Genomic DNA, 24,177 nt, shown 5'->3' on the forward strand with positions numbered 1-24,177 from the left:
GAAATAACCCATAACCAAATACTTCAAATCTGATAGTATATTGACTGCGCATTCATTTAGGGCGCTCATGGACTTACATTTTCTCTTAGCTTAGCAAGTTCACGTTCTCCCAGTGCATATCTGCCACGTAATGTCGTAATACTCTGCTTAGGGAGGAGGACAATTTCTAAAAGCAGCCGAGCATGGCCCAGAAGTCAGATACAATGCTGAGAGGTTGCATCAAGACTATAAAAACATGAAACTATTATATGCTGTAAGAACAAGCTGCAAGAGAATATGTAATATTATTTAAACCTCATTCTCTTGCATCTTGATGTTTTACACCAGCAGAAGTTAAGCCATTCATGGGTCTCTTTCATGGAGATCTATTGCTGATGGTTCCTGCTCTGTCTTTTAGATCTGTTTAGCCAGAATGTGGATTCTTGCAGGTGTTCCAGTTTAGATGAGAAACTGATAACAAAACAAAGTATTATTGAGGAGCAGCCCTATTTATTTTGAAAGGCTGTAGAAATTCTGTCCTTTTACTGCAGCAAGAATCTAAACACCAGCAGAATATTTTTATTCCCACAGACTCTAGTTCTTTACCCTTAGTACTGGGTCTCAGCTTTTTTGTCTGCTACCAGTACTCTTACATTAGTCTTGTTGCCTCCTACAGTTTTTAAAATCCACCTCTCCTTAGCAAACCATCACAAAACAAAATTCAAGTGAAGCTTCTCTGCTCGTATGTGTATCTACTTGGGATAGCATGTTCCTGTGCTTTGAGTGAGGGTTTTGTCTGAGCCTCCTGCCTCTGTCAACACATGTAACCAGCTTCCATGTTGTTCTCAAACACAGTGCAGCTTTCACCACCAGAGATGACAGTGAGGCTTGGCATAAGCTAAAACAGATCCCAGGGATAAACGTGCCTTTTGAGGATATCTGGATTGAAGCGTCTGAAGCAACTGGTGTTCTTGCTAAGCTACAGAGGGGGACGCAGTCAGAAAAGCTGACCCAACCAAAAGAAAAACTTCAAACAGGAAAAACCTCCTGGAAACCCCTGAAAGGCGCAAAGGGTTTAGAACAGAACACAGTCTGTTCACAACACAAAAGAGCTGATGTAGCTACTGTGTTCCTCCTTTATTTCTGGTAAAGCAAAGCAGTGATGCTTCAATACTGAAATGTCTCACCCTTTGGAGACATGCACTGGACATATGGAGAGACTTTTCTAAAATGGACTTTTTATGTTCTAAAGAAATGAGCAGCTGCTATGAAAAAGCAAGTGATTGACACAAAGAACAGTGGATATGGTGAGGGAAGAGTATCCCTAGCATCAAAGGAAACTCCAAAGAGCAAAACATGATTTTTCTTGCTAAATGATCCGTCTTTATCAGCTCAAAATGTGGCAGCTCCATCCAAACAAATCTGAAGGTCACCAAATATGTGTCACACAAAGTGTATTTTTTGCCTTCGCAATCCCTGCAAAGCGCAACTGCAGCCTGGCATTGCCAGAAGCCTCACGGTTCTTAGCTGGTATACCTGAAACCCACTGTGGGAATGTCGAAGAGGAGAACTGGAAGGAACAGAAAATCCTTGGATATTAAACTGGCTTGCAACAACATCAGCTGTCCTCCCCCTGCCTCCTCCCCCTCTTTGCTCCACAGCTGACATCCCACAACACTTCAAATGAAATTACAAGCTCTAGCATAAACATAAGCTGTTCAATTTCAGGCATGCCATGTGAGTTTTAAACAAAAGCTGTTGGACAAAGTCAGTTCTGATCTACTTTTTCCTGCAAGTTACTGTGCCAGCAGCAGAGATGACCGACCTGTATGTGAAACAGGTCCTGAACCACTGCAGGTCATAGTCTGGTACATTACGGAGCACCAGCACCTACCTTGGGCTGAAAACTACAGGCTGCAGCTCAGCAGCAGCTTCTCCCTCCTTGTTGTGCACTGCTGCAACCTCCAGGAAGAGGTCAAGTGGAACCAGATTCAGCTCCACATCTTTCAGTTGGCTGTGTCTGAAAATCAATGGCCTGCACAGAGTGAGCCTTGGTGCTGCATTGAAGGGACCACTGGAACGGGGTCTCTGATGCATTTGATCTTTGGCCTGTTTCCTGGGGGTGTGCACTAAATGCCGCTTAGACATGTGGACATTTTGATGTGTATGTTTGTGTGATGCTAATGAATTACAAAGACAATAAGCAGTATTTCCACATCAGCTTTCCCCTCTATTTCTGCAGACTTTAGCTCAGCTATCTGTCTCTTCTTTTTTGCATAACAGAAGAGACAGACACTTCTGCAAAGACTACTATGTACCTTCTTTATGCCTGCAGGGAACTAAATACTTCTGAATATAGGTTCAGGTAATTTTCCTTGGCAGAACCTAGGCTTCAGGGCCCAAGGTGTTATCCCTTGGTGCGCCGTTCATGTCATGCCTCTTCAGACAATAAAGGGTTGTTATGATAATTACCAAATGTTCAGCCCCTAAGAACAGGAAAGCATGATGCAAACCACTATTTCCATCACTGAAGGGAGTGCCGTCTAACATGCCAATATAAGAATGCAATAGGTTGGGTTTTGCTTTTATTACAGTTCGTTCCAGCCAAGAGACAGCCTCGCTGATTTCACCTGCAGGAGCACTGGGACCTGAAGACTTGAGAAGTTTCCTGAACTTCAGTAGGGATGAAAAAAATGACAGAAATGGCTCCAAAATACAAAAATCATGTGAATGTTAAACACTGTTAGGACCATCAGTGCTGCTCTGGTTGCCTATCAATCTAATTTTTTTCTTCTAACATGAATGCAGTTTCAGTACAAGCCTTCTCTTGAGACCAGCATTTCTGCAACAAATAGTTCATCTTTTTCTCTTTTCCAGTTTAATGCCACTATTAATTTAGAAATGTGATGTCTTTCAAATTCCAATGAAACAAGATCATCAGTTAACCAACATTTCAATCATTAGCTTTGGTGGGTTTAGCTTAACGGGCTAATTAAGGGAAATTTAATCAAAACTGAAGATGGAAATGTCACACATCAGTGAAACGAAAAAACCCCCACAGACAATCTTGTTCCCTTGCCCCCTCCTTTTATTTCTTTCTGTTTGATCCCTGAAATCAATGAAACAACTTCCTCTGACTTTGGTGGAAGCTGATACTGAAACACCAGAAGCGTCTGTTATTGCAGTGACTCAGTGTAATGCTGGAGGTGACAACGTGTCATGGATATTTTTGCACAGATCAAAGAGGGGTATACTGACTGCGCACACAGTACTTCAACTGGCACCTACCCAGCACAGATACTGGTCCACAGCAGCGTGTAGATAAATTCGCTGCAAACACAGACATAGCCATGAAAGAGTATTCCTGAAGGCAATTATACAGGAGCAGGAAGATCAGTGCTGGCAAGCTTGTTTGTCATGACTTTGTTGCTTAAAATCTCCCAGCAACTTCCCCACATGGAATCCAAATCCTCATCAGATAAGTCTGTGTGTGTAAGCTACGCTTCTTCAAAGAAATGAAAATACGGCTGCTACAGAAGTCTTTAACGGCTTGGATATTAGAAAAATCATTACTTGAGAACTGGCGGAAATTACTTATCTGTCCTACTTGACTGCTTTGCCCTACTTGGCCCCAGGAGCACAGCTAGAAAAAGTTCCTTAGATGTGTGACAATTGGGAAGCACAAGTTACATCCCGCAGAGTTGAGTGTCAGCTGAGCTGTAAATGCAACTCATACAAAGGCTTTTTGTTTAAAACAAACAAACAAACAAACAAAACACAACCCTGTTTGAGGCAGATGGGAAATGCTGTACCAGGTGGACAAAAACCAAAAAACCTAATTCAAATCTCCCCGTTGGGGAATATCAGCTGGGCTGTCTGAAAGATATAAGTTTTACATAAATTCAAAAACCACTCAAGGGTGACTACTGATCAAATATTTCAGAGTGGCAGATAAGAAATGGCACCAAAGACATAACAAACAAGCTTCTTTTGGTTTGTTTCTTTGGCCAAACCTGTGAAACCTGAATCCAGAGGAACAGTTCCTTGAAAGGTAGGACCAAGCACATTTCAACTCGGTTAAATCTGACAGAAACAGGGCAAAACCTCTGGGCTGCAATCTTCCCCATTCCTCAGGATCTTTGGGTTTATTTCAGTGTGGTCAGCATTTGAGCTTCATCACATCACCCTGGCTTTTCTGTTCAGTTGGGTTTTTTTGGTTACTTACCATTTTCTTGATCCTAACAGAAGACTGGTTCCCCCCCAAAAAAATATCTGGGTTTATTTACAGAGGGAAATACTTAGCTACAAATATGAAAAATACATCTATAGTTATGTTAGCATTGCCTCCACGAGGACAAACTGTTGTGCTTACATCTTAAGTCTTCATTGCACAGAAGTGTTAGCTTTTGAATATCTTATATCCTCTTCTGTTCAGAGGGAAATAAAACCCATTCTCCTTGAACTGAAGACCTCAGAAAGTTGATTCTGGGCAAATTCTGCAGCTCCCTCCCTTCAGTAACAATTCTGAATGCCACCTAAATATTGTCTCTGGCTTATACGGATACTTCAGGTTTCCATTAGCCAGACTTAGGCAGCTGTCTACATGCCATTATTTTAGAAAGGCTCATAATCATTTTTTTTTTCTTTTTATCATAAAGATAGGGATTATTAACCAAGATTGAACGTTAATCTCCTCTGTACTCAAACCCCCATGCAGTGACACGATCACAGCATGCCTGTACGTACAGATCCCATTTCATAACTTGTAATGTTTTGCCTCTGATGAAACTGATTTCTCTCTCTACCTAGCTAAAATAATTACGGCTGAACCTGCTTGAGACGAGGCACTTACGGAACAGTGAAGTTTCAGGTCACTAACCCTTATTACATTCAGGCTCCCATTAATGTCTCTGTTACAAATGATGCATTGTTAGCTCACTTCACAAAGGAATACTTACTATTTGGGATAAAAGACATACTTAGGTGGAATGAGATTATTTAGAGAAATATAAGCATGTTAACCAAACTCAGTTACAGTGACAGAATTGCCGTGCAGGAAGTTACTTAATAGCTAGTAATAAAGGCTGAGATTCAATGGTGTTATTAAAGGCAACCATGCAGAATATATACACGTACAGAATCTGCCACAGGTACTCTGTACACACAGTCACCAAAACCCCCTTTTTCAGATGCACAGAACAGCCACCAGCAGAATAACTATTTCAGAAGGAGGACAGCAGCAGACAAAGTTAATGCTACTTTGCAGAAAAGCAGCGATATGGGCATTAAAGTCTCACTCTGTTCTTATCAAAGTAATGTGGGACCACATCAGAGCAACACAGGCTAGGCTTGTTGGACGGATATAAGAAGAAAGAATAAAGAGATCTGAGCGTAGATTTGACCAATTAATATATATGTGGTAATGTGTAGGGAGACATATGTCTAGCTTGTATGGAGAGTCCCTGTTTCTTCACAGCAGAATGGGAAGAAAGGTCAGGAATAACAGGAGAAAAACAGGCCTCTGGGTATAAAATGTTGCTGAGAACTTTTCTTTTCTTTTTCTTCCTTGATGGGAAACCTAATGCCCAGAAACTTATTAGAAAGAAAACCTGCAAGAGGTATGAGGGAGAGACAGAGCAATGCAAGAAGAAATTATTAGACAGGAAGAGTGTTTAGCCACAGTGGTACGGCAGAGTCGTATGAGACAACTTTTTACTACTCTCTTTTCTGCAGCCATGAGTGAGAGGGTCCCCAGCTGCTCTGGCTGCCACTGAGATCAGAGCTGCTGAAGGAGCCAGACAGACCAAAGGATCTCACTCCCGAGGACTCAAAGGGAATCCCACTTTGATATGTAGACGAAAAACTGATGAGCACCAGTGTAGTTCATAAAAATCTAGCAAGCCAGCAAGACTGGCATAGGTAAAGAAGCCAGTTTAAAGAAAGAAATTACAGTCATCTGGACGTGAACGTTGACTTGTTGCAACAGAATATCATCTGAGGTAACTTAGATCTGTAGACTTTTTTGCTTTCTTCCTCAGGAAGGTGACATCCATACCTAGGCTTCCAGGCAAGTCACATTTTTCTCTTCCAACATAACAAAATCCCTCATTCTGTGTTCAGGAGATGGTGATCAGCAAGAAAACTATTTTGAAGCTCTCTGAGCACAACTGGGTGAAAATTGGGTTTTATTTTATGAATGTGCTGCACTGCTAAAAGGACACAGGGCCTTGTCTTGCTGTCAGTGACAAGGCAGTGCCCCTACTTAGGACCGAAAATGTAGTTTTTAGAGACCTCAAGCAAACTTCTCCTTTCGCTCCTCCTTCCCCCATCCGGCCAGTATTACTTAAGACTGGCTACAAATTTAGACTTTGTAATGCTAAAAAACTTAACTTAAGAAGATAGGAAGCCAAGGAAACCTTTCTAACCAGTAGATACATTTAATTCCTTTTCTATTTCTATGCAACATTCTTCTGTCAGAAGATTGTACTGAGGTTAGACAGGTTGCTATTAACACTTGCCATTTTTACCACCTTCCCCTTACAGAAGTTACAGTGAAATCTTTAAAGAAAAGGACAGGTTTAGTAAAGAATACAGGCCTTAAAAGACCACGGCTGGGCTGGGCTGGCTCACGTGGAGCCCACTTCAGGAACTCCAGCCACCTGGTAGAGGGACCCACAGAACATTTAGCCGTTCCACACGGCTGGCCTCAACTTCACCAAGGGAGCAGAAATCAAGAGAATTCAAGTTTGTTTCTTAAAGCATTATTTTTTTCAGCCAGGCTTCAACCTATTAGAGTTAATCCTTTTCCACCTTTTCCACTGCATAGCAAAAAAGGTGGGTTGGTGATAATAAGCGTCAGCCTACAGCAAGCTCCAGAGAATCACTTTGTTACATATGCTTGTATTTTATCCATGTGATATACCTTAACCATACTGTTAAACTAACAGAAGATCTAATTATTAGCTACACAAATCTCCAATTACATCAGGCTTTTATTTGCTCTTGCTGTCACATTCCCATGACTAGATCATTAATAAATTTAAACTCACATTTACTTACTAACTAAAAACCAATGCATAAAATAAGCGAGGCCAAGCTACCAACTACAACAGAGCTTTTAAGGCTGTTTCCTATGTGCATTTCCGTGAAGTTCAAAAAGAACAATCCTCAACAGGCTTATCACTTATCATTGGAACACAAATAGTAATTTTCCATCAAATATAACAATTTTACAATAACGTGGTTTGCTACACTACTCTCAAACCAATTATTTTAGCACTGCATTCATGAGTAAATTCCGATAAGTAAAAATGATCGATTCTCTAGGTTTCGCTAATCTGTGCAAATTGTCAGATTTGCAGGTAACATGTCCTTCAGGGAGGGGCAGGTGGCTCCATGGGGGCCAAACGAAGCACCGCAAGGATTGTTAGTTCATATGGAGTGTATTTAAGTGGCAAGTTAAAACACAGCACCTCCGGAGACTTTGTCTTTTGCCTCCGATAGGCAATCTGTTCTTCCAACAGTTCAAGAAGCTCTGGCCTACAATCGGCTCCTTTAATTGTAGCTGCTTTGATGGCGTACCCTTCAGCAGGCTCTCTGCCCTTCCTCCTCCACACACGGAAGATAGTGAGCATTTGGAATTGGGTTACAGCTCTGTTAACCCACATACCTTAGGAGCTGACTCTCCAGACTGTTTGGCCAACACTTTCCAGAACAAGGAAGGATGGCTAACTTTGGGAGGATGTAAAAGCCAGGGCTTCATCCTCTAAGTTCACACAGAAAAGGTAAGACCTCACACAGGGTGAAATTGCAACTGGATGCTTTCCTAAGGATCAAATGGAAGGAAAGAAGACGATCCTCTCCTCATCGTACTCTAGGAAATTTAGCATGTGTCCAGGGCTGCCCAGGCTAACGCAGTGCTAGAGATCTAACGTCCCTCAGTCCAATTTACTTTCTTTGTCATACTCCTCCCTACTTTCTGTTCCTGCCAATTCACCTGAAATGTTCTAGCTGTGATTTTCTGCCCAAATATAATTTCTCCCAACAGCTTGAGGGATATCAAACATTTAAGAAATGCCTGTTTCTAAAGATAGAGCTGATCTAATTTCTTGGAAGTCTTCCTAATGATTCTTTGAAGTGCTATAAGCCAAACATGGAAATTATGCCTAAGCAGCTTTTGAACAAGCATGCTTTTGAGCAGTTTTAGAGCATATTATCTGATTATTAATAATGCTTTCCATTCATCTTCCCAATCACAATGGCATGTGCTCTAATTCTGTGTGGAACTGGTACACTGGTGTGCTTTATTCAAGAGCTTTACTTCTCGGAGGTGATTTGAAGTTTCAGCTCCTCCTGTAGGAATATCTGCAGTATCATGCTTCTATCACAGACCCTCACAGCTACTGACACAGGAACCAATTAGAAAAAGACAGGCACAGCAAGCTTTCAGCAGCACCAGCACTGCGTTCACGTCAATTAAATACTTCTTACACTTCAATAAAAGCGTCATTTATCATCTCCAAAGTATAGATACTGCAGTCTCCCCAGTACCATTTCCATGTACACTTCTATAGAACTCCTTCCCAATTTGTATATATAGGTTTTGAGATGGTGAGAAAGATGCCTGAAGCATTTCCAAGTCTCATAGGAGACTTCTTCCTTCCCAGGAAGGATTGGTTTCAACTAAATCAATCTTAGGAAAAAAAATTTAAAAATCATTAAAATAGCGCACTTTCTGTAAATAAATGACAAAAACTTTTCAAGAGACACTAAAACTTCCAAGCTTTCCTTGCTCATGTCTTAACCTCCAACAAAGTCCCTTCCCTCAGTGAAGCCTGTTGCCTTTCTCTGCAAGCAATGGGGAAGTAAGGGTGTCAGCACCTTACACAGAATAGGCAGCACCGTACTACCAGTTGAATCTGTGATTCCACATGAACCACCGCTAGCCTGGCTCCTAAGATCAAAGTATTCTCTGCCCGACTGCACAACCAGAGACAATTTGAAGGAAAGCAGTAGTATAAGAATACAGAATAATTCAGGTACAAAACATTCCCCTGGCAATGTAAAAAAATAAATCACACAAATAATAATGGCAAAATATACCATTCTTCAAAGGAAACAGAGCTGAAGGGAATGAAGCAACCAGGTATTTTTACAAATGGTGCTTCAGCAGCAACTGCACAATAAGCTTAATGCTGATATTTTTTACATCTTTGATGCACACGTATTAATTATACATTCAGGACCAAAGCGTTGGCAGTGTCCTTGTTGTATTTCAGCCTACGTGCATCCCCAAGAGCCAGCAAGATAAAAGACATATTCATATAATGTTTGTTCAAATTTCTTATGAGGCAAACTATCCCTTAATGAAATCCATTTTTTGTAGGGCACAGATTTCCAAAAAGACAAAGGGCACCAGTACTCATGGCACAGATCGTAGCTGCATCTTACACCCTGAGGGCCAGGGCAGCAGGAGGTGAAGTACGCCTGTGTCTTCTCTGCAGACAGCATAAACCAGCGCGCACACAAAAAGTAAACAATGAACAAGAGCATTCCCTTAAAGCTAACTTGTAAGAAACAGCTAAAACAACACTCTAAATAAGCATATGGTACCAGATTAAGCATATGCTACCAGATAAACCTTTCATGCCTAAAGCCAGAATAGTTATAACTGAGACAGCCCCTTATTAAGCTGAGCCTCCTGCTACAGCTAACACAAAGGTGTTCAGACGCATCCTTGTCTGATTTTGCAGCACGTTCTTCTCCCATCTTTTTCATCCTCAGATCTAGACACATTGAACTCCGGGGAATCTGATACCCAGAAAAAAAAAATCAGCTATGAAGCTCACATCCAATTTTAGCAAACCACATAAGAGGATCAAATATGCTACATAAAATAGTATGTGAGGAGAATGATTATTTCCAGTCAAGAAAATAGAGACAGAAATTTAAGCACCTTGCTGTAGACTACCCATTGACCCAGCCTGTGAACCAAGACCACCACTCAGGAGTTCCAAACCTGTGTGCTTTGCTCTAACTATTCAGTTATTCTCATTCCCCGCCTCTAACAGAAGATATCTCCCGGGGACCAAGCATTTCCTCTCCCTGAGGGAACAACTTCCAGCAGCGATGCTGGCCATCTTCATTGTTAGGTAGCTAGTGATGAAATGACTGATCACCATAAAGAAGAATGACGAGGAGACTCATACCTATCCAGTATATCTGGGAGAGGTAAGATCATCCACTGCCATATTCCCAAACCTTTGTTGCTATCTGTATGCCAGAACATCCGGGTCTGCTCCTTTCCCGTCTTGTTCTCAACCAGCACCAGGGATATATTTCCCAGCAAGACACCATGGATGAGCCATGACATTCGTAGCTAGAAGAAAGAGAACATATGAGATTAAACATCACAAACATTATCCAAAAGTTAACAACATTCCCAACTCTTCTTTCATTTCTTTGTTTTCTAATCACCAAAAAGGTGATTCTCCCTCTTTTATGCTCATATAATCCCTTCAGAAAACTCCACAGATATGGAAGTCTGCAATAATTAGTATATGCTATTTAATCGTGGAACTACTGGCCTTTCTTTTTGGTAAAGTTGAGTCCAAAACATCTGTTTTGGCTTTCACATATGTGCCTGTAATTTAAAAGGGATAAGCTAATATCTCTACTATCTGCAGTACAAAGATAACACTCCCCTCAGAAGCCACCTAAGAGATTCAAGTTAAGACTAACAACTTTTTTACTTTTTATATTCCAGCAGCAGCAAAAACACAAGGAGAATAGCTGCAATAAGCAGGCATCACTAGTAATCATAACCTCATTCCCCAGACACTCTTTTAAAAAATCAGTTTTCCTTAGCTCTTTCCAAGTTTCTATAGACTCCAATTAAAGTTCAGCAATAATTAGGTTTTTTATTAATTAAAATACCTTAGAGAACCGGGTTTCTAACATTTTTGTCACATTTAATGTAATTGCGTCCATTTCCATGTATTTATTCCCATATGTAAATTTATTTCATGTAGTTTTCTCATTTTATGACTTTCTCTCCCTGGTCATATGAAAATAAAAACAAATCCTTCCACATCAAGCTAGTGTCAGAATCTCTATTATATGAATACAGTCTTCTAATTTTCTTGGGAAGAAGAAGAAGAGCTAGCTCTTTGTTGATAAAGAGCATAAGTAAAATAGACATTATCACATGCAGGAGCTGAGTCTCACATCAATAACCAGTAGAGGTGAGAATGCTGAAGCAATGGGTTTATTAAAGCCGCATTAATGATGGATGTTTTGGACACAAGAAAGTGTTCAGCACAGTATCTAGCATCCACGCATGTTAAAAAAAAGCCCTCTGTTTTTTAACATTTCAAAGCCAACAACTAAATTAGGAGGCTAGGAATTAAATTTATATTTTACACAGGAACACCTGATAACATTACTTACTTTCTTGCTTTGATAGCACAGAATATTCATATCCATTTCTCAGCCTAAAACACAACTGCAAGATTGTAGAGATACACCTATCTCATGGTGTAAGTCTGTCATGGCAGCGAAGTCAGATTTAGGGGTTGAAAGGACAGAAATGTTTCTATTATTCCTAGCTTATATTGTTCACAATTTTGTAGTGGGTGAAACAAAATTGTAGATGAGCTTTATATTAATTACCAGTACTGAATTTAGGTAAACAGTGCAGTTCACCTGCCTGTCTCCAAAGCTACAAAGAAATCAGTGACTTTGACTACACTGCAAAACTATGACAGAGGCTGAGAAAACTAGATGTGGTTCTTCTCTCTCTCTGTCCAAAAATCACTGCGCTTGCCTGGAATTGCTCCTGGGTCTGTTGTACTGCTAGTGTATATGACACAAGCATCGGTAAGAGGTACAAATCGATATGCAAGTATGGGTTTGTGAATCCATTTGGTTACATTATTGTGACCAGACATTCAAGACTGATGTGTGAGGTTTTGAGTGGTTCAAGCAAACCACCACAGGGGCCTTCCAGACCACAGAACTTCTGGGGACGAGCTGCTGCTTAAGTCTGACTACCAGCTCACCTTCACCTCAAGTTTGGGAAGGGACTTGTGGCGTCTCACGTCCAGTTCCATAATGTCAGACAGTGGAAACCACAGGATGAATCATGAGGACTTTCACCTTGCAGACATCAGAGAGAAAAAGCAGAGCTGAGCAGGACTGCCAGGAACCGCTTCAGATACCACACAAAGTGATGGCCAGGGAGGCAGCAGAGGAGGGCCCAGTTCATACGACAAGTTCACCAGAACCAACACGGGTAGAAGAGGCAGGCTGGCAAATGTTTATGGTGTAGGAGGATGATGCCTTTAAACTTGATACCTGCATGGCTACTCCTAACTCTTAGTGCATACATGGTCTTAATGTCAGGTGACAATCGAGATGAAAGAACTTGGGCATTTTATATTTTCAAGTGTCTACTAAGTCAGGCTATTGAAAGAAATTACAGTGAAAAGCGCTCTCTCTTAAATAACATTGGAATAACTTTCAGATCCACCTAAGTAATTTCCCTTGAGAAAATGGATCAGGACTAAACTTTTTTTTTTTTTTTTTTTTTTTTTTTTTTTTAATGACCTTGCAATGCCAGTGGATGTTTAAAGCACTCAACCTATAGCAGGGAAAGAACTCCTCTTACTGGCAGTCCACATGTGAAGCACTTTTAAGACCCTAACGTCAACTCTACTGTAATGCACCATGTGAAACTTCTAATACAGGTAAGTTGAAGCAAGTTCATTGTGCCATTTTGACAGTTCAAAATGGGAGAGGTAAAGCCCCGAAGCTCCTACTATGCAGGAGCTTACAGACCTCTGTCTCTTCTGGAGACCTGCCAGGCAGTAAGAGGCAACATCTACATGGTCAGGAGTAAGAAAAGAGCGAGCCTTTGATAGCTATTAATATAACACTAGAGCAAAAGCTGAAGCAATTGATGAATTGGGATGGATGCCTTTGCACACATCAGCTGTTTGAAGGAAAGAAGTAGTTGGCATTAGATGTGGGAGATCTGCTCGCTGGCAAAGTGCAATACGCAGACTCTAATGAACTGGCTCCGAGTGAATCGACTGGCACCGTGTCCAAATGGGCATTTTTGGCTGTGATTTCCCTGGTTTCTAGGCTTCACAGCAGGGCAGTCCAGGTCTTTTCACACCTGCTGAAGTGAACCAGAGCAGATGATGAGCTGGATACCATAGCAAAGACCCCCCAAATGGGGCTGGCATTCGTTCTACAGAATATGGCATCAATGATGGCAGCTGGTACTACACACACGAAGCATCCTGGAAGTAGTGCAGTGGCACATTTGGAAAAATCAGAATCTGGGCTGTTGGTGGCATACCCCTAACATTATGTATTAAACATTCCCCTCTGTGTTAAACCAGCAGCAAAATATTCAGAAGCTAGAAACATCACTGAGAAATTAATTAAGCATTGCAGGTAGACACTGGCTCAACAGCACATTGCTTTCCAGCTTTAGAACCCACCATAGGTGGTGATTAGCTGTTCATATGCAAACCCGCTGACTCAGTAAATGAAATGCTCTAAATTGATTTGGGGAAAATTAAAGAGAGAGAGAGAGCGCCCATGGTAAACACGCAGCATATTGAGGCAGAACTTGGGTCAGATAGCCATATGCATTGTGCTGCAAACATCTGGAAAGATGCCTTCTGACAATCCCCTTAGCCTCTGAGTTTGTAGAATTTCTGAACTGACAAACAGGAGACTCAATTCATCCAAGAAAGAACAAAAAACTAATCCTTATCAGTATCAGCATGGCTTGGCAGGTTCAGCAGAGAGGTAAAAAAACCCAAGGAGGGTAGATTTGCTACCACAAGCTGTATAATTTCAAGACCACCTGAGAATGGAGACTTGCATTTTACTTCCTTATGCACAAAAGAAACAAAATACCGAGAACCTTCTGGGTGAAGTTTAGGCCTGCTTACACCTCTGAGTCTCCTTTAATGGCTAGAAACATTCCGGTATGAACTAATACTCAAAGGTCTGACTGAGTACCAATGGCACACACTCACAGCAGCAAAAATAAAACATTCCTCAGTGGCAGTCAGGAGAGTTGCTGTTTCTTTTTCCTCCCTTTCTGAGTGGCAATGTCTCTGACCATTAGCATTGCAGTCCTACTTGGCAGGAAAAGGTTAGTTGTCCATCTTTAGCACAAGTAACGAAAGAAAAGGGGAAAGATGAACATAGTTCAGACAGGGCTTGGAGTACAGTATTTTAAGAAAGATGGAGAAGAGCCTACAGGCATCCTGCTGCCAAGGAACTGCAGGAGTGGGATCCCGCTGGTGGCTATCTTACTACCCACACACCAGCTCTGCACCGCAGGCTTGTATCTTGTGAGACAGCACGTTACTTAGTTCTCATGCCCCCAGCTGTTGCCCTCCTCCTGTAACACTTGCTCTAAGGAATTCCTCCAAATTTTCCTGACCAGGAAGTGTAGATTCTTGAAATACAGAAAAATTTAAAAAAATATTATTTTTCTGAAAAACATAACTCTTGTCTTATGTCGTCTTCTCTGGACAGAAAACTGTAGAATTTGTTTCCAGATGTGAATGTACTGACCCAGTAAATGTGCGTCAGGCATTAAAGAAGCCTGGAAAACACTTCAACGTTGAAGAGAAACTGGAGCTGCAAGTTGGAATACAGTTTACACAGAATTAGACAATAGCTGTGGATACCTTTGCCAAGTGTCAGCAAGTTTTGTATATGAATATGAACTATGTTTGAGCCATGAATTTCATCACATTGGCAATACTATTTTTCTTAACTAGAAATGAGAAATAGTTGCACACAACAGTACAAGCGAAGACATCTATTAGGACTGCTCAGCAATTTAGACTTGGACTCCTATGAATAAGAAAGATGACCAAAAGGTCTTGCTTGTGTTTTTTAGCCAGATCAACAACGGTGTGTGGTCAGTCTCCCTTGTAGTCTGCTGACACCTCTGCTTTTGCTTAGGACTCGGATGTGTAAGCAAAAACCTTATGTAACTGATAAAATTATAATCAACCAACCTGATCATATAGCTTTAAAATACCTAGGCAGGCAAGAGAAGCTTGCATTTTATATGAAGAGATTCTCATGCTATTTATTCTCATGTTATTTCTTGATTAAGTCTATTTGCATAAAATCAAAACCTTAATGAAAGCACCTTCATTTCAGGAAACAAACAAACAAACAAAATAAAGATGACAGCAAAAAAGAAACAGAAAGAGTTCATAATTTTGCTACCAGAGCACTATGGGGTGACCAGGCCTTCAAGAAAGTTCAGATATCATAAATCCTCCAGTACAATGACACAGAAGCCAGGTGGCAAAGGAAGCAAGATAAGATAAAGACAGGTAACAGTGAATAAACTGTACAGATTTTAAAAACAACACTTTAAAATAATAAAAAAGGATGCTAACAACATTCTGCAAAATAAAGCACATGAAACGCTGTGCTAGAGGCATATATTTTTCATGCTCATAAATGTTCTGAGTCAATGTTATTACCATGTACCCTTCTAAGTTATTTAAAGCTCAAGGAATAGAGGAGAAAAAAAGACACACTCTGCAGGTGTCAGCATGGGGCTCAGAATGCGCTCAAGGAATGATTTATATTATTGATTTGCATGCTTTAAAAAAACACAACACCTTTGCATAGAAAAGGGAACTGAATTAATAACCACAGAGGATGAAAACATCTTTTTATCAATAAACCAGAATGAGAGGGTAAACTTCAACTATACTGTTTTACATCAACGTATTATATTTATTTTCTAGAGAGAGTATGTTCACGTTCAAAAAGTAATTTCAAGCTTAAAAGAAGTCCAGCTCAGTTTAGTATGTACTTACATAACATGATGCTGGCTTTCACGAAATAGCGAGTTGAAATGTCAAAATAGCATCAGAAAAAGATTTTCATTATTGTAAACATGGCCAAAAGCACAAAGCTCTTTTACTACCACTGGAATCTGTTTTCATCGTTTTTCAGCCACAACCATACCCTTTAAAGGGTTTGACCCAGGCTCTAACAGACAAATGAAATAATCTGGTTCCAAATCAAAAGGCAGTCCCTCTTGCAAAGAGTCATCTTCTTTTGTGAAGATATATATGTAAAGGCTGATTTCAAGTTCATCACCACCTGGACACCACCACCTCTGTTGTTATTCTCTTTCTCTGTTATAGCAGACACCAAAACTGCTTGCGTGGCTTTTACTTCTCAGATACAGCGATAAGGCCTATCACAGATTCCCTTGTGCTGAGCTAAGCTCAGCCTTTCTAAAAAATCAGTGTCCAGACCGTTCATGTTTCTGCAGTGACTTCCAAACAGAAGTAACGGTCATAATCCGCCACAAGGCAAAACCTTGCAGGGTACATACAACCGCTGCTGCCCAGGCAGGTGCACACTGTGCCAAGCCCTCATGGAAAGCAGCAGTCCTGGACCTGGTCTTACATCTTTTTATGACAGAAGCCCAAACGTTTTGGAAAGACACAGGTATGACTCATGATGTACAGGCACCACAGTATCCTTCAAAGCCTGAGGATGCAGACAGCAGGGAGCATCACTGATAAATGGAATGAAAAGCAAGTCAACGTACGTGCCTCTGCACTTGTACAGGAACAACGCTGGGACTGAGGGTGATGGGACTGCCTTGTTGTCCAGACATGGGGGGCCAGAATGTAGTCTCCAGCTTCCACAGTAAGGCGAGTGCTCCCTGGTTATCTGCTACCCTCTTGTATCAGCTCTCTGACATCTTTGCAAAGTACCGAGAAGTAGGTGGCCATTATAGTCTGGAAACTGTACACACCTAGGGGCTATCAACTGGGGCAAAGCAATTTAGTTTTGCCTTGATTGATGTCTGAGATGACAGCACTTCCCTTGGACTTTAATTGCTATGTGGTTTCCCAGATTCCCAGGCAGCAGTAGAGCTACTAATGACATGCATATGGATTTCTTCTTCAAAATGATAAAATGTCGAACCACCCCATGATCCTGCTTGCTCTCTTGGCCTTGGGCAGGCCAACTGATTCCTGCTCAGAGGAAGGGAATCACAGTGTGAAGAGAAGGGGTCAATAATGCTGTGCTTTATTGCTCAAGCTCTATGAATTCTATCTTTAAATCAGGCCACTGTTTGGACTAATTCTTCACACTTTACATGCATTCCTACGCTCAATTACACGTGCTTTGTTTCCAATGAACTTTTACATGTGGGTTAAAAGAATTTCACTCTTGATTACTGTGACTCAGTTTGGTTCCTGAAGCATTACCCGAGCTTTTTGTTGCATCTCCCCTTTCTGGCTGTGTCAGGGTAATGGAGCATTTCTTCATGGACAATGCGTACCACTTCCTGCATTCCCCCAAGATTTCACAAAAGTCCCACGGCTTCCCTCTTCCATATAAGTTGGGTTTTAAACACACAGTTAATGGGGTCAATAGGGAAAGGACTCTACCAAATGTGCAAAAAGATAACAAAGACTGCCTGGACTGCAAACAAGAGAGATTCTTTGAAGCCAGGATACCCTAGCCAAGATTTAATAAAACAACAAAAAGAAAGAGAAAAACTAACTGAACCAAGAACAAAGGGCAGCATCACTGACTAACACGCTGACCTGCCAAAAGCACTGAAGAACAAAGAAAATTAAAATATAAAGCTGCCCAAAACAAACAGGAGCAAAGTACAATACAAAGCTATACACAAAGTGTAAGGCACATTAGGGCCAATCCCAAACATGTGTGGGAAAGTACAGGCTCAGTATCTCCTGCGTGCATTTTTTTCCCTCTCCTCATCTTTTGATGCATGTGGGGCAGCACACAGTAGGTCAGGCTGGTTTTTCCCTTTCTGATTTAATGAGAAGCCTCCCACAGGGCGTGGGAAATGATAGGGGAGCACAGCCTGTAAGTAGCCCAGCATGCTCCTGATGACCGACCTCAGGCTGGAGCGAGCACAAAGATGGAGGGCTGCACTTATTCTGCACTCGGCGGTAATACATATGCCAAAGATCGTCCAGGCTCTGGGGTTTCCGAGTGCTAGCATCAGCACTGCTGCAAACAGCTGCCCAGAACTTCAGCAGGCAAGGTGTTTGGACCAGGCCACCCTGCAAATCTCCAGGCTGTTAGTTATTTTCTCAGACTGTTCAGTCATCTTCATTACCAGTCCATCACAGTGGAAGATTAAGCAGACAGGCTGAGGGAGAAAAAACAAGCTTGAAGCATTAGCAAACTCTTTGTGGCTGGCACTCACTGTGGACTGCTTGACTGTTTCCTCACCAACACTGAGTCCTGGTTCCACGGACATTCTGGCCAAAACCTCCAGCCTGGTAAACAGCACTGCAGCAGGTAATGCTCCTTATGCTGAGGTTGAAGTAATTAATTGCTATGAACACCTAAAGCTAAAAAGCAGGGTGTCAGCATTTGCTATGGTTGGTGATATTGTCTAATATCACCGGATAAAATAAAAACAAATTAAGAGATAAGGGGAAAAAATAGTAGCTTCAGTGAAACAGTGGGTCTAGTAGTGCCCCAGAGCTTCCACGTAGCAGGGAGAGAAGAGCGAGGAGTCAAGATCAGCAATCTGGGGATGGTTGTTGCTTCCTGGTTGCTCTCAGGGCTTGCAGCATATGGTCCCTTGCACAGAGCAGGGGTAACCTCATCCACCCAAGAGAGGTGAGCGAGCTGGGTAGGTGGGGCAGAACACTCAGCCTCACCCCCAGGAGTTCAGCTGAGCTGGGCACATTGATATTGGGGTAGACATAGCATAAAAAGGAGGAGGAAGGATGTTAAATGACAGGCTTAAAGACGGCCTCCATCATTAATATATATTAGTGCAGGATGTGAATCTGAGCTGAATCTCTCTGGGGTACTGGAACCAGCTGTCACAACAACCCACTAGGTAAGCGAACATGCAAGGAGAGCAAGCAGATATCTAAAGGATTATGTGAGCTGGATCAAATACAAGAGGGAGGGCAGGTTTATGGCTTGCTCTGACTGTGGAAGAATAAATGAGTCTAATTTGCACGCACTTGCTGAGATCTCTTTGTCACATGAATCATGAGTGAATTTTGTCAGTGGGATTTCAGTTGCCAGAGAATCTGTCCTGGTTGTGACATGCCAGGTGAAGCTGTCAGCAGCGACAGGTAGAAGAAAACTCATCTTTTAATGCCTGAACCTGAGCCAGTTCAACTGGGAAGTGATTGAGGGTGAATAAATACAGGACAGCATTACGGTATTTTCACAACCTCTTTTCTGACTGTAATTCCACTATAAGGAAGTTTGTTGGCAACTATTGGAGGAGTAAGTGCATAGGGGGGACTATCTCCTTTCTCCTCTTGTGTTGCGCTGAAAAGTAGAATTAAATTATTCTGCTCACAGACAGACTGTTCCAGTAAAATAGAATTTGAAGCCACCAGGGGCTCATTGAGAAGAGAAGCTTTGACACTATATGAAAAGGCAAGAGACAAAACCCTTGCCAAACTCCTTCACTCTTTATTACCGACAGCTGCAATGCTGGATGCGTCCGGATGCCTTTTAAGTGCCAAGGGGAGTGACGGAGGTGGGATGGCATGTGAGCAGATGAAATACATGGCAGCTTCTCCCCCGATGGCAAGTTTAATTATTTGCACTGTTGTATACACAAGAAAAAAAAATATACACATATTGGGAAATCATTCACTCTGATTCCTGTGTCAGGTGGATTATGAAAAACACTCGCTCTTGCTGGTCCACAGCAGAACAAGGTCTTAAAATATTCAGAACCTGCATATGCCTTTGTCACAGAAGGGAGGGAAAACAAGGTGGAATGTATTTCCTAAAGGAAGACGACATGAATATATCAAGCAAGCAAAACCAGATATACTTTGCTGTATGAACTGAGATATCCAACAGAAGTGAACCAAACCAAACTGTAAGCCAAAGAAACTCCATCTTCTATGTACTTTCATTCCAGAGGACTTTCTAATGCATCCCTTCTTGGCCTTTCTGCATTTTAAGATCACTGGAACAGGGAGAACCTGATTCTTTTGTCTGTTCAGTGCTCAACCAGCAAACAACAAACTGTGCTTTGCTGGGATCAATTTTCTCAAATCCCTCCGCTCCAAGATCCGGGCACTGACATGACATTTCAGGGTGACCATTCAAGATGTGAAACGCTCTAAGTCACTAGCCACGGTTCAAAGTCGTAAGTCACAAATAAATCCTATCAGTGATAAGATAATCTGTGAAGCTACAGACTAAAGTAAAAAGATGCAGGCAGGTCATCTTTCTGTAAGGTGCAGTTTTAGGGTTACGTACAACTGACTCAGAAATGACAACCACGTGCAAGGTTGCCTGGCAAGCCTTGATATCCTTGCTTAAGTTGATGTCTTACGACTGTCAATAGCTTTTCTGCTTGAATACAAACCTGTGAAGCTGGTTCCATTCTTACACGACTTTATCTCTGCTGCTGCTTACTTCAGTGCTCCTATGAACAAGGCCTGCATGAGGCTTGGTAGGTTTGATGTGCAGCGTGATGAAGACCTGCTAGCTCGGATCCCAGCTATACGAGGAAAGCATGCACCATATTTACTGAGCAGCTTGGGAACAGTCCCGAAGCCTATTCTTTCTTGGATCTTGCAAACACAATGTTGGCTCATGCAGTAAGCTTCTTCCTCTTTGTGTGTATGTAATGCTGGCTGCCCTACCCCTAGAGCACATACACCTAATTATGAAGATTGTAATATATCATGTGAGGCCATAGAATGAGGACAGGATACACCAAGCTTTTCAGAGCACATTTGGTGGCATTTCAAGCAGATAAGCATATCTTTCCCCTGCACACAGGGGCATTAAATAATTATATTTTATAGATAAGCCATCAGAGAAAGCGGTTGCTGTGCTATTGACCTAGTGCCTATATTTGAAAACCAGAGTGAGACACACAAAAAAGCTCTGTAAATCGCAGAAGGAAAGAAAACATGACTTGCCTCGCAGGGGGAGTTCCTCAAAGGAGCTGGAAATGCAGTGCTGGTCATGACAGTGTTTGTTACTGCTGGTGCTTTGCTGGTGTTAAGGAGGAGCACAGAACCTGGATAAAAGAGAGGAAGAAGGTCAAACTGCAGCACTCCCCTTCTGGTTTCAGGGTTTGTGAAACCTCCCCGAACCTATGTCACCTGGCTCCTATTACAGCAGAATGCTTTTTCAATTTATTAGGGATGCAGCTTCACCTACCCAACAAACATATTTGGGAAACACATGGAAGGAGTCTGTCTGCCTTCCCCCTACACCTATCTTCTGTTGCACCATGACGTCAAATTTATCCTCATTGCAAGGCTGAACAGCAAAAATTTATCTTTTATGAATTAAAAGTAACTTGGAAGAGAATATTTATCTCGGTCAAAACCAAACCAAAATACAGCTATGGCAAAACACCACCAGAGTAACGCAGCTGGAGGCCTCTTTGCTCCTTTAGTTGTTGTAACAGGAGGAACACAGGCAGTAATAACACTAGGGTTTTTCCTTGGCAGCTCTGCATGAAAAGGTGTGTATTTGCACTATTTCAGCTCTGCCCTCCAGCTCAGGAGAATACTGCTGCTTAGAGCCCAGTTATTTGGGCTTTCACTGAAATTGCCTCTGCAGCATAAGACAAATAGTGAATCAGCAGCACTTGCCAGCTCCCCACAGTACCCTCTCTTTCTGGCTCTTTGCTGTGCTGCCTATGCCTTCATCAGTTTGTGGTCTGTGACACTGTGGGCTAAGCCATCAGATGACATAAACCAGAATAGCTGCACTGTAGCCTACACCAGTTCATGCCAAAGTAGAGAATCTCACTCTTCATGTTTAACTCTGGATCTAAAGCAATATTGAGATTATACACGATTAACTCTGCTGTTATTACTGTATCACTTTAGATGCCCTGTGTCTCAGCAACAAAAGCCTCCAACGATTCACATTACTGCGCTAGGAAAAAGCTTATCCTGGCAGGTAGCCTGTTTGCCAAAACTTAACCAGCAGTAGTTCAGTGCCCAAAGTATAAACCTTCACTGGTTTGTATGAGAAGGATTAGAAACGAACAACTGGGATTTGGGTAGGGGAACAAAGTACACAGCAATTATACATAGAAGTGGACATCTCGAGGGATAATGGAGCAAAGAGAAGGAAAACAAGGACATGAGCAGGGGAAAAAGGAGTACTGAGAAGCAGAGGAAGTAAATAGGAAAAACAAAGAAAAAAACAGCTCAGTATGGAGGAGGGTCATGCAGATGAACACTTGGTGTGAAGTTGTTTAGAAAGGGTCAAGTTCTGTATCTGGTCAATCTTGGAGACCTGGGGTACCACTCTGCACCCTCAAGACAGGAAGTGAGCAGGACAGACTTCTGCTCAAAGCAGTTACAGTAGAGAGATGCCTTTTGCTCCACTGGAGGCTGAGCATGTAAGTACACTGGAAAACATGCCTTGTGTTTTATTCCCTCTCCCCACTGTTTGTGTATCTTGTATCTTTTTTGCACTCTGCTGTTCATTCTATGCACTTACTATTTACTGTCACACACCTTCTATTGAAGGAAAACGGTTGTGCTCCGGGCTTCCAATTTGCCATGGAGAAGGATGGGATGCAGAGGAGCCCTGCCTCCAGCCACAGTCCTCTTCTTCAAATGAACAGTAAAAGCCAGAGGGAAGCTTTTCTGCAAGAGGGAAAGACACACATACACACAGAAGAACCCAGGTGAGCTGAGCAGGAGCCTCCTGGGCACACAGAGGAGCTGCATTGATTATTCTGACCCAGTTTACCCAGGGCATGCAGGCACCCCCAAAGCTACTCGGTCCTTGTGTGGAGTCATGTGTGTGCCTGACCACGGGGAAGGTGGTGGCAAGGGAAACAACCCCCCCAGGCTGCGACTAAGTGAATCCCCCATGCTTTGACAAACCCCAGTGAAAGGACACATCTCTGTATACACTAAGGGGGTCTCCTAAATACTTGGTCTCTACAGCTCCACGGGTATAAACCCACTCAAATTTGCATCTTGGAGATGGCTTTCCTAAACACTGTTCCGCAGCCCCACAGAACAAAATGTTGGAGAGGGGTAAGTTCCTAACATGATTCCTCTCCCTCACAGTCTAGGGTCTCTAGTGAGCCCAGCTCAGCAACATGACCTCCTCTCTGTGAGCGCTGATGCAGTCTCAGGTACAGCACTGAATCCTTTTGTGCCTCTTTTTGCACAGTTTTTGCACCTGTGAATCTGTTTGGCGAGATGAATGGACAAAAAGAGGATAGTTTATTTTAAGCCATACTTCCAGGTTTTGAAGCCCACTCATTCTGTCACTGGCTTAGGATTTCGGGCAAGTTTCCAGCTGCGAACAATAAAGATACACTAGCTTTTTGCCTTTAAATTAACTAGTTTTAAAGTAATAGTCATCTCATTCAAAGCAGAAGGTAACTCTTACCTTCCATCTCCTTCTCCTACCTACATTGCAAGTTCTTACAAAGGGTGCAAAGTACTACTCCTTTTGCCCTGATCCATATACTTATATTGCCATACATAAACAACATCTACTTGGCCATGAATCACTCATTTATTTCAAAACTCATGAAATATTTTTCCCCACCAGCCTCAATAAAGCCTCCCTCTCTCATCCCTAGTTTCTACTGCTCTCTAGTTCTACCTTTGCACTTCTCCAGCATGTGGACAGATTCTGAACTTACTAAGTAATATTGGCAGAAAAGGGACCTTGTAAAATGCCACCCAAAATCACTACAACTACAGCATGATTTTCACTTTCAGTGAATCACCCCTGATCCTTAATACAGACTCTGTGCCCAGGGTGCAGCTGACAGCCCTGCCAGGTACCAGAAGGCTTCCTGGTAATCAAAGGGCACAAACTGGGTCTTATGGGGAAAAGGGTAGAGCACAGAGCTAGGCTGAGTGGAAAAGGGGCCCTTTTATTACAGAGTTACATTAGGTATTAAAGAAGAGCAACCAGTCATTTTACTCTGCTATACAGACTAAACAGTCCTTGGGGTTGGCAGTGCAAAGCCCCTGAACATGCTTGCTCAGTGGGGGTGGTCCTTCTTCCAATAAACTGGAAAAACTGCTGTAACAAACAGATGTAGCTGTAAAAGGGATGGTGATATTCTTGACTTCTCACAGTTTTACAGGACTGCGTACTCAAATCTGTACTAAAAAACAGTTTAGCCCATCTTTGTTT

General features: G+C 42.1%; 1 protein-coding gene across 1 annotated transcript in view; it reads right to left on the reverse strand.

The window, feature by feature from the left end:
• ALK (ALK receptor tyrosine kinase) overlaps nucleotides 1-24,177 on the reverse strand; it is a 281,236-nt gene that overhangs the window by 45,042 nt on the left and 212,017 nt on the right. Inside the window, exons 7-9 of the mRNA XM_056357022.1 lie at nucleotides 22,524-22,655; nucleotides 20,961-21,061; nucleotides 10,188-10,357 (exon numbers count right to left, since the gene is read on the reverse strand). Coding sequence (XP_056212997.1) covers nucleotides 10,188-10,357; nucleotides 20,961-21,061; nucleotides 22,524-22,655 — 403 coding nt within the window. The remainder of the gene's footprint in view (nucleotides 1-10,187; nucleotides 10,358-20,960; nucleotides 21,062-22,523; nucleotides 22,656-24,177) is intronic.

Source organism: Falco biarmicus, chromosome 12 (assembly GCF_023638135.1).
Source record: "Falco biarmicus isolate bFalBia1 chromosome 12, bFalBia1.pri, whole genome shotgun sequence".
NCBI lineage: Eukaryota > Metazoa > Chordata > Aves > Falconiformes > Falconidae > Falco > Falco biarmicus.